The sequence below is a fragment of the Siphateles boraxobius genome, unplaced genomic scaffold (assembly GCF_051911475.1).
Source record: "Siphateles boraxobius isolate OS27281-9 unplaced genomic scaffold, OSU_SipBor_1 18, whole genome shotgun sequence".
Taxonomy (NCBI): Eukaryota; Metazoa; Chordata; class Actinopteri; order Cypriniformes; family Leuciscidae; genus Siphateles; species Siphateles boraxobius.
This window is the reverse complement of record NW_027508788.1, coordinates 420485-437709: the sequence shown is the minus strand read 5'-3', so window position 1 is coordinate 437709 and position 17225 is coordinate 420485. Positions and strand designations below refer to the sequence as shown.

At 36.5% G+C, this 17225-nt stretch overlaps 1 protein-coding gene across 3 annotated transcripts in view; it reads left to right on the top strand.

The window, feature by feature from the left end:
• The window catches only part of LOC143740740 (uncharacterized), a 73383-nt gene that overhangs the window by 8269 nt on the left and 47889 nt on the right, over positions 1-17225 (top strand). For 2 of the 3 annotated variants that reach the window (XM_077232738.1, XM_077232737.1), the window contains 3 exons: positions 13318-13462; positions 13705-13863; positions 15736-15931. In XM_077232738.1, coding sequence (XP_077088853.1) covers positions 13318-13462; positions 13705-13863; positions 15736-15931 — 500 coding nt within the window. The remainder of the gene's footprint in view (positions 1-13317; positions 13463-13704; positions 13864-15735; positions 15932-17225) is intronic. The other variant, XM_077232739.1, reaches the window with a different exon arrangement.

Sequence of the window (17225 nt, the reverse complement as noted above, 5' to 3'; positions counted from 1 at the left end):
CAAAACATCAATTTGCATTGGTACTTATTTAGTTATTATAAAAAAGTATTTATGATCAGTCCTTGAATTTAAGTTCAAAATGGCACTATATTTGTTGTTGTTTTTGGCACTATGAGAGTAATTTTTGTTTTTGTAGACTTCGAAGTGAACATTTCTCCATCTTTCTTCCTGTACATTATACAAGTTGCCTAGATTCACTTGTATAATAAAATAATATACATTTACAAATTTGACACCCACTCTAGATTAAATCTCTTTGTTTTTTTTCTAACTACAGACTTAACAGGAGATTTTGGTGAGTACATAAACGCAGACGATTGTAGCTTCACAAGTGCATTGTAATTCCCCCCCCTAAAACGTGTCATAGTACAATAATAATACCGCAAGTACATCTTGCATGCCAGCAGGGGTTGCTATAGCAGAAATTAGTGTAAATTGTCAATTTCCAGTTAGATTTTTCTTTTAGGTCAACTACTGTTAGAGCAACTGTTCCTTGGTCAACCAGCTTCACCACAAAGACCTCCTTGGTAAACCAACTTTTCTTTTGCTGGTGAATGGGCTGTACTTGTACACTAGGTTTAAACCAGAATGGAAATTCATGGTCTTTACAGCAGCATAGATTATGTTTCTAGTCTTTGACTTTTTTGAGATAACAGTAGACATTGACAAGTTGACAACTAATTGTTATGGTTGGATAGCTGCTACAAAGACCATGTTTGACTTGAATATTTGACAACCGGCTAAAACGCATTATAGACAGATGTCTGACCTCAATCATAATGCATATTAACTTGTGATTACCTCTATTCAGGTTTACAAAAAAACATGGAGATTTTGATCAGGACCAGGAATCTCCTGTTAATGTCTGCAGATGAGTATTCACAAGTGTCCATTTTGAGACAGACGTGTATTGACTGGCTCTACATACATCTTTTTTTCTGACGCGATGCTGTTGTGCCTCTTATGGTTTTGGGCATTATATTTTAGACAGCTTAAGTGGAGGGATCAACTCAAGCCAGGGTTATATTGTGAACATATCTGTGAAAGATGAAAAATGTTTAAAAAATTTTTTTTTTTAAAAAGCACATTTGATACTACTAAAGATTCATTAAGTTGAATTGCATTGTAGTTGTAAAGTGCACAAAATTTGACAAATGTAGTAGGTCAGGCATACATTTAAAAAAATATCCAATGTCTTTCCAAGAGGAAAAGATATACCTCATTAGCACGGTCTCATTTGTGCAACTGTAGTTATCACACTACTAGAGAATTGCTTCTGATCACTTTTAAACAGCTGACAATCTTGAGTACTTCTTCTCAGTTCAGATACTCTGAGTTTACTATCTCTCACATTTTAGGGCAAGAAAGCTGATACTACTTAATGATCATTTTAAGCTCTTGGCAGATGAACCACTGCACAGCTATTACAAGTAAAGTCTCCTTTCTTACAGTGAGTCTTTTGAGCCTTTGCTCCAGGGTATTCCCTAAGGAACTTGCCTTTTTCTCTGTAGTCAAAAGCTGCCAAGTGCTGTCAATTCGAACCTCTCTGAGAAGGTTAAACAGAATTCTAGACATGCCTGGCTTAACTCCTGAAGACTTAACAAGTCTCTCTGTGTTTTGAAAAGGCTTGCCCCAAAGAAATGCCATCACCACATAGCAGTAAAGTTGTTGCGTGACTCCCTCAAATACTTACCAGTTATCTTTGAATGCACTTGCTTACTTATTTACTATACTTCTTGCTTCAGCAAGTAAGTGGACGATCTGATTTTTTCTTTACTGGATGTTTCTTTCCTTTTCCTCTCCCATGAGTTTGAGTTCCCACTGGCACCCAGTAGACACTTTGCCCCCCTATATCCGGGCAGTTACTTACAGCCTGTATCTTTCATTCATTTTCCAGATGAGCGGCAGAGTGAAGAAGATAATAAATAATTCTGTTAAGGCACGTGTTCTTGTTTAGACAGTCCTAAAGAGTCCAGCAGGGTCCTCATATATCCTGTATAAAGTGAATGTCCCTGGCCCTGCAGAAGGTTAAAGCCATAAAATAACAGATTCACTGTGAGATGGCATTCAAGCCATTGGAAATTCAATCTGATTACATGTTCTTATTACATTTGATTTATTAATGTTCAAGCACGGGTGATTAGAACCTTCACCTGCTCTGCGGAAGCCTAATTTTGGACTGAAAGAAATGTATCGAAGTGACAACATCTTGGGTTGTTATGATGCAGTGGTCTAGGGGAAGTCTTTAATCGCTGATTATTAGTGCCATCCAACCTCAATCTCTTCAGGCTGCCCTACATAATTGGGGTACAGTAATTGAGCCATCCTCTGGCCCTTCCTGTACCATTAGTGTAATGCGATCCTGGAGGGATGACGCTGTGGCAGGCGACTCTACTTCCTCCGATTATGGAGCTTCACAGGATCCAGGCGAAAGGGGCCCAGGGTGGAAATCAGCTGATAGCCCAGCATTACTCTTGGAAATTAGCCATTTGGTTCTGGTAGGGCATTTTCACCAAGGACAGAGCCTGATATGACCGCACATGGGGTGGTTAAATGGCTAAATAATCCATTACCGTGGGGTACAGGGTGACGACAGTTTCCATATGGAAGAAGAGTTCTCCAGGAAATGTAGTTGTGACTTGGGAAATAGGTTAAGCATATGTCTTTTTACAAAGGCTGATTTTGTTGCATTTAAAATTCCATTTTATTTTAAATTGTTGTTGTCTTTTCTGCTGCTTTTTTGCTAGACAGTTACTTTTTGAGGCACTAACAAGCTCCAGATCAATAATCTCTATCTGTAGAAGACATTCGTGCATGCTATAGAAACTGTTTTGGTTTTGTGTTTCAATATAAGGTAGAGAGCCTTTAAATAATTTATAAAAAACAGCTCTACTAAAATCACTCAAGGGACTCAGGAAAAATCCAATTGATTTAGTTGATTTGCTTTATGGTAATGCCTTTAATAATCGAAAGCATGAATGTCCTTTTATGATCTTTAAAGAAACATGAATGACATAAGGTTTTCATAGGCAAGTCAATGGAGAGTTTTCATGATTGGGGTGTGATGTCCCTCTTGATCTTTAGGATTGTATAATATTCTGCATTCAAGTAAAATGGAACAAAAAAATACCCTGTAAAGCAGCTGTTTTTCTCATTTGATGAAACGTGTGAACCCCATCTCGTAACTTTATGAGAGCAGAACATTTTGGGAATTTTCAACTGGCTTCTATCAGTCATCACAGCAAAGCATCGTTGTGTCACATGGGATCAATATGACCTCTGAGCTCTCACCTGCCTTTCAGTACATGAGCTCTATGTCTGGTTTCTCATCTCCATATTTCCTCTGAGTATTTTCATGGAGTCTGCATCACAGCTCATCAATCCAGTCTTTTTGAGGCAGTTGTAACCCTTTTTCAGCGACCTGGTTGGTCCAGGTGAGATGACTTCTGGACCTCAACATCTGCTTGGATGTTTCAACAAGCAGAACCTTCTCACAGAACACCCAAAACTACTATCTAAAGAAAATTGATTATTCAAAGGGTTGTCTAAACAGCTAGTTTTTTCACAATTTCTTACTTTTATAGCCTGTCACTTTATTTTCCTTAATTTGTTAGTTGCTTTGGATCAAACTAAATTTCAATGTACAATTGTTCTATCTATTTGTAAGGGTTGATAAACCTGCACACTTTTTTAATTTTTAAACACTGCTTTACAAAGCGGACATTCTAAGATTGTCTTCATTGTAATCATATTTCCTCAATTTCAAATTGCAATTCTTTGTTTCAAAGTCAGGAATTGAACTGGAATTTAAAAGGCATTTTCATTATAAATTCACAAGACGGAAGCACAGCACATTGTCAGCATGCTGTAATTTCTGTTTTGTCACTAAATGAATCCCCTTTAAAACAGCACTGCTAAAACTGTTAAAGCTAATAACAAAATAACAAACAATTTATCCTTCTTTGCTGAATTCTAAAAGCTTGACATAAGCTGCACTGATAGCTGTACTGATTCTATATTAGAGCATCACATCTTGCTTTTATCAGTTAGAGAAGCCCAGACTCCGGTGAATGATAAAGAACATTGTTTTAAGATACTGTAGTGGCTCTGTATCTAGTTTTTGTGATCAATGGTTGTGCCTCATGCATTCAGCATGTGACATGATGTGACTTGTGGCTTATTCTGGATTTTATTTATTGTCTGCACATGTGATCCATCAACACAATCCCTGAGTGCCAGTGTTATGCAGTGTCTGAACGCTCCTCCCACGTGATACAGACATCGACATCTGGAGCCGTGTATTGAGCTCTTAGGAACAAAACTAACCGGCTTTCACAGGATATGCTTAAGGAGATGCTTTACTTCAGTTGTTTTGCACCATATGCTACTTTATTAATTTACAGGCATCTCTTATTTGCACTTTTATGCTTTTCTGCAGAAATATGCCATTTGTGGGTTTTTCTGTTTGTTTTTCTTGTAGCATATATATTTGAGTTCTAGACAATGAATAACAGTCCTTTTCATCCTTCTGGTATTTTACTCATTTGAATTTAAATGGTTGAAATGGGGTATTATTTATTTCACCTTTTCATGTAAAGGGTAATCGTTTTGCATCAGTCTTGTCAATCCTCCTGCTTTTAAACTCTAAGCTGTCTGTGGCCAATGTATTTATGGCTTGACCGTAAGGGTTTTGCTTTTATTCTTTAGGTCACTCCTCGTGCAGCATCCCGTTTCAAATGAGCATACTGAAGGATTCTTCTACCCACTACAAACCATTATGGAAGAGTTATGAGAGAAGAACAGACTTTACTACCAGGGCAGGGCAACTCATTCGTCTGCCTTCAAATTATCTTTCCATCAGGCACATTCTTTCCACACTTTTTTGTGTCATTCACCCGTGGCCTCTCTAAGTGGTCTGTCCACCTCTGTATTTTGGAAAAGAGCTTGCTCATTTCACCACAAATGTTGTTTGTCTCTAAAGAAAGATTCCAACCAGCATGTGTGAATAATCATGAGGGTCTTGTCTTCGCAGAAGGGCATGGGCATAGATGAAGGGTCTTTCATTAGATACAGTTGTGGCTTTTGATGCATTTCTTGTAGAACAATACGGTACTGTGTTATGGCTGTTGAGACACTACAGACAAGTTATTACAGAATGCAAAACATTCCTTATTCTAGTTCTCTTACGTTTGATCAATTATTCTGATTATGCATCACATAAAGGTACAGGCAGGAAACAGTGGTTGCATAATTAGTACTTTTATAGTTACTTTTAATTGACTGAAACCTTTTGACTACTAAAGCCGGGCATATGATTTTTGCTGTCGTATGAGCTTCAACCCCTCTCGGAAGAAATCATTGATGCTTGTATGGTCAAGGCTCACAATGTGTGAGAGGAATTCCAAGCCAAGCCGAGTATGTTACAACCACCTCCCGACCTCTCGATCATTTTTAAACATGTTTAAAAAATTCAGGGAGTCTGCCCGATTTTAACAGCATATAGGCTTTCCCCTTTTGCCAAAACACAACCACATCCCATAGGCTATAGATCTATAAATATTATTATAGCTCCAACCCTACAGCGTGATACACTGACACATACACACTCACACAAATACACTATAGTTGTTTTTGTTGAAAGGAATGGCTATGCCTTTCTCTGCTTTTCAGCAAATCATTTGCTCACTCATCTTTTTATTTTCTTTCTTTTTTCTATCTGAAGCTATAGCAGCTACATTCAAAGCTCCAGTCTCTGCATAGCACAAAAGCTCGCCGCCAGCTCGCCATGCAGTATAGTTGTGCCATGTACCAGCTGCTTTGATACGATTATCTGGTTATCTGACTTGTAACTTGTGCAATGGCTCACACTCCTGAAATTTAAATTAGATTAATTAATAAGATTATACTTAACTATTATCATTTCAAATTTAAATTTTATTTAAATAACAAGATAATTTTGATCAAACTCTTCTGTGTACTAATTTTTTTTTTTTACAAATGTATTATTTTATTTTAATCTGCTATGAATGATAATAGCCGTAGTTTCAAAGCACACTTTCCACACTAGCTCTAATAGCTTGTAATTGAAGAAGTTTGTATTTTCTCGGAGTTGGTTTATATGCCCTATTATCCACTCTGTTGCACATCCATGTGGCAGTCGTACGGCTTGCAGACATGATGTGTCCTAGAGGAATGTTCTCCTTGGCGAAGTCCATGCTCTCCCAAACACAGGAAGTACTGTAGGACCGAGCCTATGGAAAATGCTTGACTGATGAGAATGCATCGCTCACAGTCCTCGCAGAAAGTTTTCAGACTGTATGCATTGTGTGACCCCCAAATCAATCTTCCCTGTCATAAACACAGCTTTGATCACTAGCCTTGTTTTGAAACACGGACACTATGCTGCCCTCGGGATAAGTTTCAAGTAAGAACAATTTCAGGCAGCTGGTTTGTTTTTTTGTGTGTTTTTTTTTTGCGTGTGTTGTCATTTCTGTGTCGTCTGAAACATAGGTAAAATGCATCAGTCATTTTGCTATAGAGAACTTGGGTAAGAATCGTTTAACCTTAACCTTTCCTAAAAGTGCGGAGTGTATCCTTTCTCTAGTTCCCTTTGTTCGCTCTTCTCCTCCTTCCTGTCTTTCTTTCTTTTCTTGAGTTTTTTGATAAATAATACCATGTTGCCATGAGGCTTCACAGGCAAATTCCTCCAACTAACTCTCTATAGATTATAATCAAAATAAGTAGAATATCCTTGGCTTGTTGGGATGACAGCATCTCAACATCTGGACTTAAGTCATCTGAGCTTTGATGTGAGTGTGATGTCATATCCTCAGTATTTATGGATCTTTTTGTTAGTCTAAAGCAGGTCTTAACCTGAAAATCACTTCTTTTGTTTTCAGACTTTCAACCAGCAGGCTCGGTTTGTTGATATATCATTGTAAGGACAAGAAGTGAGCCAAATTCTCTCAGAATATCAGTGAAGTTTCCATTGGATATCTTGCTAATATTGTTGGCTAGTGGTTCAGAAACAATCATAGTTTTGAAAGGTGGATTTTAGTCTGTCACCAGATAGGGGTCTGCATATCTTGTTTCCAACGTAAATCTGTGTGACCAATACAGCCTGACTAATTACCATGAATAATGTGACAACCACTGTGGAATTGACTGGAGTGCAGCATAGAATCTAGCTGTCAATTTAGAACTGTTATATTAGAGCTTAAATAGTATGAGAAAATGTAATTAAGGAATTGCTGAAATTTCTAAAATCCAAAAATCTGGTGAAAGTTTGGTGCATGTTCCTCTTCGCAGTGTGTTTACTATGTGACTGGGGGTGAGTAAGGGAAGAGGGGGATGTGTAATCCTGTTGAAGTAATTACATGTTCCTGGAAAAAGGCTTGCAGTCTTGGTGCAGCTTGTTACACAGTGTGTAAATCTGCTGTGGTCAGTGTGCAGGTTCAGTCATCAGAATCCTCGCTTAACCTGTTGATTCACTCTTCTCCTTGTTAACAGTGTTGGCAGAGGCAGCCTTTTTTAAGTTTTCTTGATGTCAGTGTCGTCATGTATAATTTAGCATGCTCATTTGACCTATTTTTACATCTAACACTCACTTAGGTCATCTTTAAAAACACTAATAATTTAATTATTTTGCAGATCTCAAAATGAATATCCATTTTTCATTCTATAGTGTTAGTATTTTATTCTTTTGAAAGAAATCAATAGCCTATGTGCTTGCTGAATATAAGTATTCAATTGATCAAAAATGACAGTGAAGAAATTTCATATTGTTATAAAAGAATAATAAATGCAGTTTATTTTACTTTTTAACTTTGTTCATCAAAGAATCCTGAAAAAATGTATCATGGTTTCCGTGTTATTTTGTTATTGATAATAACAAGAAATGTTTTATGAGCACCAGTTCAGCCTATTAGAATGATTTCTTAATGATCTTCTGACAATGAAAACTGGAGTAAAGGCTTAAAATGTATTAAAATAGTAAACAGTTTGTTGTAAATTGTAACAATACTTCACATTATTATTGTTTTTACTGTATTTTTCATCAAATAAATGCAGCCTTGGTGAGCATAAGATTTTCTCAACACATTGAAAAATCTTACAGACCTCAAACTTTTGAACGGTAGTATAAATTAATATTTTCTATTTATTGGCTATCAGCCATAACACGTATAATATGCAGTACAGTCCGAGTATTCTGCATGAAATACTGTATCCCAATGCACTGCTCATCTTGATCTTTCATTTCAAGTGTCAAGTCAAGTCACATTTATTTATAAAGCGCTTTTTACAGTACTGATTGTTTCAAAGCAGCTTTACAGAGATAACAGGAAAATAATGCAAAAAAGTTTGTTTCCAGAAGAAAATGGTGTCACAGTCCAGCTTAAGTAAGTTCAGTGATGTTTAATTTTTTTTTATTTTTTTTTTAAAGTTATTAATTTAGTTCATTTATATATAGCCGCTCTGGAGTAAACCGTGATGTCATCATCCAGCTCAGTTCAGTTCTTGTATAATAGTGTCAATGTCAATACAGGCAGATCAATATTATATTTTATTATATTAAATTAAATGTTAAATTTGAACTAAGCAAGCCAAGCCAATGGCAACAAAGGTGGAAAAAAGGTGACAGTGGCAAGTAACCAAAAGTCCATCAGGTGGGAGAATTCCAGCCATTCTTCTTATGATGTAACGAGTACTATAATCCTTTAACTGATTTGAATAATAGGAATGTATAATTTTCTATGTGTATGCCAGGTTAAAGAGAAGTGTTTTTAGTCTAGATTTAAACTGACAGTATGTGTCTGCTTCCCGGACAATTTTAGGAAGACTGTTCCAGAGTTTAGGTGATTAATAGAAAAAGGATCTATCTTTGATATTCTAGGTATTATCAACTGGCGAGAGTTTTGAGATCGCAATAGACGTGAAGGACTATAATGCGTTAAGAGCTCGCTCAAGTACTGCAGGGTTAAACCATTTTGTACTTTGTAAGTAATCAGCAATATTTTAAAATGTATACAATGTTTAATAGGGAGCCAATGTAGTGTTGACAGAACCGGGTTAATATGGTCATACTTCCTGGTTCCAGTAAGAACTCTAGCGGCTGCGTTTTGGATCAGCTTTAGTTTGTTCATTATGCGTGCAGAGCAACCCCCCATATGAGCATTACAACAATCTAGCCTTGAGGTCATGAACGCATGAACTAACTGTTACGCATTTTTTATTGAAACCATATGTCGTAATTTAGATGTTTTTTTAAGATGGAAGAATGTGGTTTTACAGACGCTAGAAACGTCGCTTCCAAATGAAAGATTGGTATCAAAGAGCACAACCAGGCTCCTAATCGACGACGAAGACTTGACCGAGCAGCCATCAAGTGTTAGACAGTATTCTAGATTAGTACGTGGTTTTTGGTCCAATCATTAGAAACTACGTTTTTTTTTTTCAGAATTAAATAATAGGAATTAAATACTAGTCATCCAAATTTTTATATCCGCTATGCATTCCGTTAATTTCTTGAATTGGCAAGTTTCGTCGGTGCGCGAAGAGATATAGAGCTGAGTATAATCTGCATAACAATGAAAACTAATCCCATGCTTCCTAATGATATCTCCCAAGGGTAGCATGTACAGAGTATACCGCAAGGGTCCTAGTACTGAGCCTTGTGGTACTCCATACCAAACTTGTGATTGATAAGACATTTCCTCATTTACTGCTACAAGCTGATAACGGTTAGATCAGTATGATTTGAACCATGCTAATGCAATTCCACTAATGCCAACATAATTTTCTAGTCTATATAAAAGAATGTTCTGATCAATAGTATCAAATGCAGCACTAAGATCAATTAACACTAATAGAGAGATACAACCACAATCGGATGACAAGAGCAAATCATTTGTAACTCTCATACCTGCAAACTAGTCGCTTTTCTGCGAAATTCGCCATTTTGAAACAAAATATGTCATCTATGTGAATTGTGTAGATCCGATGAATTTTTTCGGGATGTTTTTTTTTTTTTGTGTGACTAAGGGAGCTGTTCTATAATATCGTGATTGCAAATGTTACATTGAATTTATAGTTTAATAAACAAGTACCCTAGTTAATATGTAGTCACTTACAATTTAGACGCAATATTGACTGGTTTTGTTCTATTTCACAGACAAAAATAGTTACAAAAGAAAAGCAACAATAATAGCTGTTTTGTAATTGAATGATTCAGCATTTTGAACAAATCGTTTTAATGAATGACTCGATTCATTTATTAAGACAGTCACTTGCAGCCACCTATTGGTTTATTGTTTGAAGGTATCATTGATTTTATTTTTTATTTTATTATTTGTTTAAACCTCAATCTCATAAAATTATTTATTACAGCTGTAATTTTGCAGTGTAAGTTAATTAATTTGATTGATAACAGCCCTTATTAATAAAACTGAATTTGATCAAATGTAAGAATTTGACATGAAAGATAACGCATATATTTAGTAAGGTTTAAAAATTGTCCTTTATAAAGGTAACGCCCTGGTGTAAAAATCACATATACGCAGATTTAAGTAGCCCATGTAAAAGCTGATGAGAATATTGCTTCAAAATAAATTATATTTACTTATGACAGACAGAAGTAAAAAGTAGAAACATAATTATGTCATTAAAAATGTATTATAACATTATTATAAAAACTTCCTTATGTGTGATTTAAATGGAAGTAGCTTACAAATAAATCATTTTTAAACTTTAATATTAGAATGATGTACCAACTGGGGTTCCTTATGGTTTACTTTACAGCATTAGTTGAGAGATATTTTTCTTGCTATGTACTGTACCTGATAGGCCCCAACTTAATCAATATGGAATAAAATTGTGTCAATAAATGTTTCTTTTATTTTTTTTTTACTTGAATCAAATGTCTTTAAGCAAAATGTTTTCTTGTCAGAATGCTCCAGAATGCTTCATTTACATGTTAAAATCACAAAAATGTTCTCATGGGGGATGATGCCCCAGCAAATTGCTTCGTAAACATTTCACCCTTTTCACCACTGGTGAGTTTGCAGGTCTGAACTCTAATGAGAGCTGTCTTAGTACAACAGTACGGTCTAAATCCTGACTGAAAATCCTCGCAGATACCATTTCTTTCTAAAAAGAAACATAGTTGTGAGGACAGCTTTTTCTAGTATCTTTGACAAAAAGGGTAGATTTGAGATTGGCCTGTAATTGACTAATTCTCTAGGATAAAGAAGCGTTTTTTTTTAATAAGAAGTTTAATAATAGCCAGCTTCAAAATTTTCGGTATAGAGTCTAACATACATGTTGTTGATTTAGATGATTTAACGAGTTTAGACTATTCTTCCTCTCCTATTGCAACGAATGAATGGAATCTTTCCTCAGGTAGACTACAATGCACTGCCTAATGCGCCACTGTAGTATATGGTTGCATGGTTATCATTTTCTCTCTAATATTATCAATCTTGTAAGTAAAGAAGTTCATGAAGTCATTACTGTTATGCTCTTTGGAGACTTTGGAAATACAAGCTTTATTTCTTGTTAATTTAGCCACTGTGTCAAATAAATACCTAGGGTTGTGTTTGTTTTCTTCTCAGAGAGTCGAAAAATAAGCAGATCTCATTCTGATCTCGTCAGGCACTCTGGAACCGAACAATGTACAGAGTTCACTAAGCTAATCGCATCCAAAGCAGTATCTAGAGCCCTTGCATTCTTACTATCTTCGATTAAAGTTTGGATGCGTGTCTCTAGTTCTGTAATCTTCTCCGTCAGCCTGACTATCTCCCTGCATTTATCACATGTGTAGTCCTCACCGTGGCAGAGAAGGCTATACTATACATGTGACACAAAGTGGAAGTGACAATAACAGGAGACGGCATCACTGTGTCTGTTGATTGATTCTACTCACCACATTTGTTTGATGGACTTGTAAAAGGCGCGAGCGCGCTTGAGATGGCAAGCACGGATGGCAGGTTAACAGGCTGGCAAGATACTAGCGTGTTGTGCTAGCGATAACGATTTAGATAAAAGCTAGCAATGTCAGATTAAGAATGATAATCACCAATAGTAAAGTGCCCCTATAATGCTTTTTCAATTATTACCTTTTACGCAATGTGTAATATAGCTAGCTGGTTGTGAAGGTAAATGGTCTGCAAAGTTTCAAAGATTAAAGTGCACAAAAAAAAAGTTTTTGTCTCCTAAAGAAAGAATAAATTCTGAACTGCTGAAACGAGTTGTCAGCAGTTATATTCTCACTTCCTGTCCTGTTATATACCTGCATAACAATGTAATACATTTGCATAATGCCAGCCTATGGCTGCGTGTGAACGACAACTACTGTGACCCGCCCGAGAAAATGTAAGTGTTTTTTGACCTTGGATGCATGTAGACCTATCCAAATCCAAAACAAAATTAGGGGCACTTTAACTACAATCTCTTTTACTCAGAATTGGCTAAAACATATCTGTTTTATATTGTTTTATTTATATATAACAATTTAACCCATCCATGTTAAGTGGGTGTTTAAATTTAATTCTAGGCCTTCACTTTCAACTTTGTCTTGTAAATGAAGATTTGCACTCCAATACAAAGTCTGTTGATGTATCAGTTCTCACAGAGTCAGCTGGCTTCCCCGCCAGGTGTGTTTCAGACCTGCTCATAGCGAGCTGTGCTTTCTGAGTCACTTACTCTCATTTGATCAAATTCAGCATTCAGCAAGATTTATTTCTCTCATTTTGTACAATACTACACACTAAAACACAAGCCTCCAACCTGGAGGTATGAGATATTGACACACATAAACATGAGCAAGCACACAGTATACTCTGTAAATTAATACCTTCAGCACCCGCAGGAAATGAGCATGTTAAAGAGGGAACACAATGGTGGGCACTATGGGGTATGACTGCTCCATTTAGGACCAGCTGACTTGTTATGACCCTCTAAACATTTAATGAAATGACTGAACAGGTCTGTTTCTTTGTATGGTGAGCTGATTTCCTGAGTGACTCTTCTCACACACAGAGTTACCTCAAAGTTGCTAAGACTTCAACAGAGCTAATGATTAATATTGGAAAAATGCACCTACACAACAGAGCCTTTTGTTTACAGGCTCGGTTCTCATCTATACCTGCTGCGTTATCTAAAACAGATGTTTCTGGGATCCATTATGCAATTTAGGGTTAGACCTAGTCACCCTGTGACTTCCCCACCCTCGTATGTTTCAGCAAAAATGCTGAAGTTTTGTTGAAAATGTGCTTAAATGGACCTAACATTTTTTTCCATTTGCTTTTAATTATTTGTCAGAAGCAGTAGACCTTCTTGATCATCTATGGCAGGTGGCTAATCGCAGCAACGCATCAGCAACGCATGAAAATCTAAGATGTCCTGTCCTGCATGTAGGCCAGTACTCCACCCTCTCTGTACCACTACAGCAGGTGTTTGGACACAGGTGTGTACACTCACCAGCTACTGACATTAAAAAAAGTATTTTTATTTTGTTCTTCAGTTTAGACACTCCAAACTTGTGTTAATGCGTTATGATTGAAACATGTACAAATGCAATATAACAATTTTGGGTCTTTGCAAGACTATATACTTGGGTTTTTCGTTTTTTAACTTTATATATGATATTCTTTCTTAAAACTAGTTTAAGCATGTAATATCAAGTTTTCTCTTTTATTTCTTTCTCAGGTTTGGTGATGAGTTTAGTTTGCTGTTGCGTCTGCGTAGCTCCCAGTCTGAAGACCGCAGTGTGCTGACCTTCCTCTGTCCAGACGGACACATTCTCCTGCAGATTCGCATTAGTGCCTACACCTTCACCTTCATCAGCACCCAACAACGACACTACGAGTGAGTCTTCACTTCAGTGGCAGACAGGGAGTGTTAAGGAAACCTGTTTTAAAAATTGTACAGTTTAATTTTATCTCTTGTATTTGCCATGTAGGAGATATCTAAGAGTCCCTAAGAAAGATCAGTCCCTGATCTCTGTTCTTTATTTATTTATTTATTTATTTATTTATCAAGCAGTTAAAGCATCTGATCTGAACAATTAATCACAGAAAAAAAATCTTGAAAAGAATGCTTGGAAAGGAGACAAGACTATCTAATTGCCAATGTTGAATCATTCTTAAATGTGGATTAACGGGGAACCAGCAAAAAACTCAATGACTTGGTGGTCTATTTTGTGGTTCATACTTTGGTCCCAAAGCCGTCATCTTGGCAGGAAAAAGATCATTAAAAAGGCACATCTAAGTGAATCCTCTTATGTAACCACAGTCTGTTTATTCTGCTTCTCTTATCTTATTTTCTGTTGCTTGCTTTTTAATGTCATTGACCTTCTTTGTTCCTCTTCTATGAAACAAAACCATCCTCATCATCTCCTCATTCTTCAAGTCTGTAGAGTATTAGTTTTGGCTAATGGTTCATCTTAAACACAAGCACAGACCCCACCGATTTGTGAAGCTCTGTGATATATTAAGTCTAGATTTCTGTGACTTAAAGCAAGCCTTACGAGACGTATAAATGAGGCATGAGATTTAACTTGTGGCCTCTCAAAACTAATATTTGGACCTGTCGCCTAATTACCCACAATAACAATAACACCCAAATTACAAAATAAATGGAATGCATTTTACCTGTTTGTGCTTCTCATTCATCATAAGGTGACATAACAATGCCATAATGTTCTTACTGTGTTCTCATATGGTTTTCTGTGTAGTTTAAGCTTGCATATGCAAAAAAAAAAAAAAAGTCGGTAACACTTTACGGTAAGGGTACATGAATTATCATGAATTCTGAAATCATGATTATCACTGTGATTCATGCATTAATTCTGCATTCATTCATGCATTAATATCTCATGAATCATCAGGAACTAACACGAGTTCAACGTTTTTCATTCATGACTTCATGGATGAACAACGCCTTAATTAAAACATTAACTAAGATGAGCACATCATCATGAATTATGATTTATTACGCATGATCATTATGTTTTCTTTGTTCTTTGTCTAGGTCAGTGACCTAGTCACCACTTTAGTTGAGGGGCCACACACATGATGAAGTCATTGGTAGATAATGCTTAGTTAATGATGACTACTGTATTGGACAGACCCCAAAATAGACCAATCGCAACTCATAGCACAAATTCTGTTGACATTCAAATACAGTAGTCATCATTAACTAAGCATTATCTATCAATGACTTCATCATGTGTGTGGCCCCTCAACTAAAGTGGTGACTAGTCCTTTGAAACACTGATGAACAATGTGCTATTAATGGTGGCATAACTGTGAACAAAGAAAACATCATGATCATGTGTAATAAATCATAACTCATGATGATGTGCTCATCTTAGTTAATGTTTTAATTAAGGTGTTGTTCGTCCATGAAGTCATGAATGAAAAATGTTGAACTTGTGTTAGTTCCTGATGATTCATGAGATATTAATGCATGAATGAATGCAGAATTCATGCATGAATTTATGATAATTCATGTACCCTTACCTTAAAGTGTTACCGAAAAGTCATATATCACTACACAGACAGAAAGTGTTGTGTCTCTGAATGTTTTGCCAGGAATTTTAATGTCTTCTACTTTTCTTGGGTTCTCCCAACTCTCCCTGTTCTCTGGTACTTTAACATGCGATTTTTTTTTAGCTCACCTTGTCAAGAAAACTAAATAAAGTAGTTTGTTTTTCAAAACCTGTCCTGTCGTTCCCAGATTCCCCGTGGCAGTGCTGTCCGATGGAGATTGGCACCACATGGCCATCAGCGTGTCCTCTGGCCGTTTGGCATTGTATGTGGATTGCTCCATAGTTGAGAGTGTGGACTGGGCCTATAAGGATGGTCTGGGAATATCCACTGATGGCCTGGTAATGGTGGGAGGAATCATTGAGGGGTTTGAGACCCCTTTTGAGGTCAGTTTTCAAACATAATTTTTTTGTGTGTGGTCCAAACATGCAAGGATGTAGTATCTACTTTGTATAGGATGAGAATATCCTTCATTTCACCAGCTCTCAGCACATGACACGTACTGTAAATACATCTCCAGAACGCTCCCAGTCGGCATTTAAACCCATAGTCAGGTTTATGGAGGATGAGGGTCTCTTGTATAGGAGTTACTATACCCAAAGCCGAACATCTGCGTTTATACTCATCCAAGATTCCAGATGGATTGGCCATTTTGTTGCTGACATGCAGATTGAGATTTTGTATTTTTTATGTGCAACTATCTGTTACAATTTACCAGCACGATTTCTTACATAAATAATATCTGATGAAAAATTTGAACAAGTATGATTTGTTGGTTTTCAAAAATAGCATGACTTAACATTTCTTTTGCTGGCACTGCCATGTAGCACTCATTTAATGAATGCTTTTATTACATAAAATTATTATAAACTTGAACTTTTGCCTATAGTGCAGTATCCTAGTCTTAAATCTGAAGTTCCCAATTCCATTCATGCATTGTTCTTAATGAGTGCCATATTTATTTGCTGTTGAATATTGTGTATGGAGTAAAGGAGTCGCTTCTAGTACCCTAAGTGTGATTGTTGACCATTAACATTTTGGTGTCTCCGCTGTAAACAAGAAACGTATCTGCCTTCTTAGATACCAGTCTAATCTGTTTTGCATTAGCTGTAATTGAGCAAAGCAAAGTTAGTGACAGTAGATGTAAAATGTATTTAGCTGGAGTGTGTACATGGCCATAGATTATAAATTATTATGTTGCAGAACAAGAGACCCATGTCAGGTTAAGGGGGAAAAAGGCATTTTAGCAGATTTTTTTGGCCTTTTGAAATGGATTTACTGTATGTTATGTTGTGTTTTGAAGAACATGCATTTTAATGGGGCTAGGACTCAGGAGTATAGTTTAGACAGCTGTGCACAAGTTAAATGCCCTTTTTTAGTTGTGTTAGACAGGAAAAGTAAATACAGCTTACAGCGTGAAGTTTAGGCTGAGTCTCAGAGAATTACATCATAGAGTCCAAACATCCCATTTACATACTTACACACTGAACTCAGTCATAGGGTAACATGGTGAGAGCTAGCATTTTAGCAAATTTCTTGACTTCTATGGCAACACTTCATGATCATCATATTATTTGACGTTAACCGATTGCTAGGCTGTCATCTGAACTCATATCTGTTGTATTCATATCTGACATGAACTCATAATTGACAAATAATTTACTCTGTTTTATGTAATGG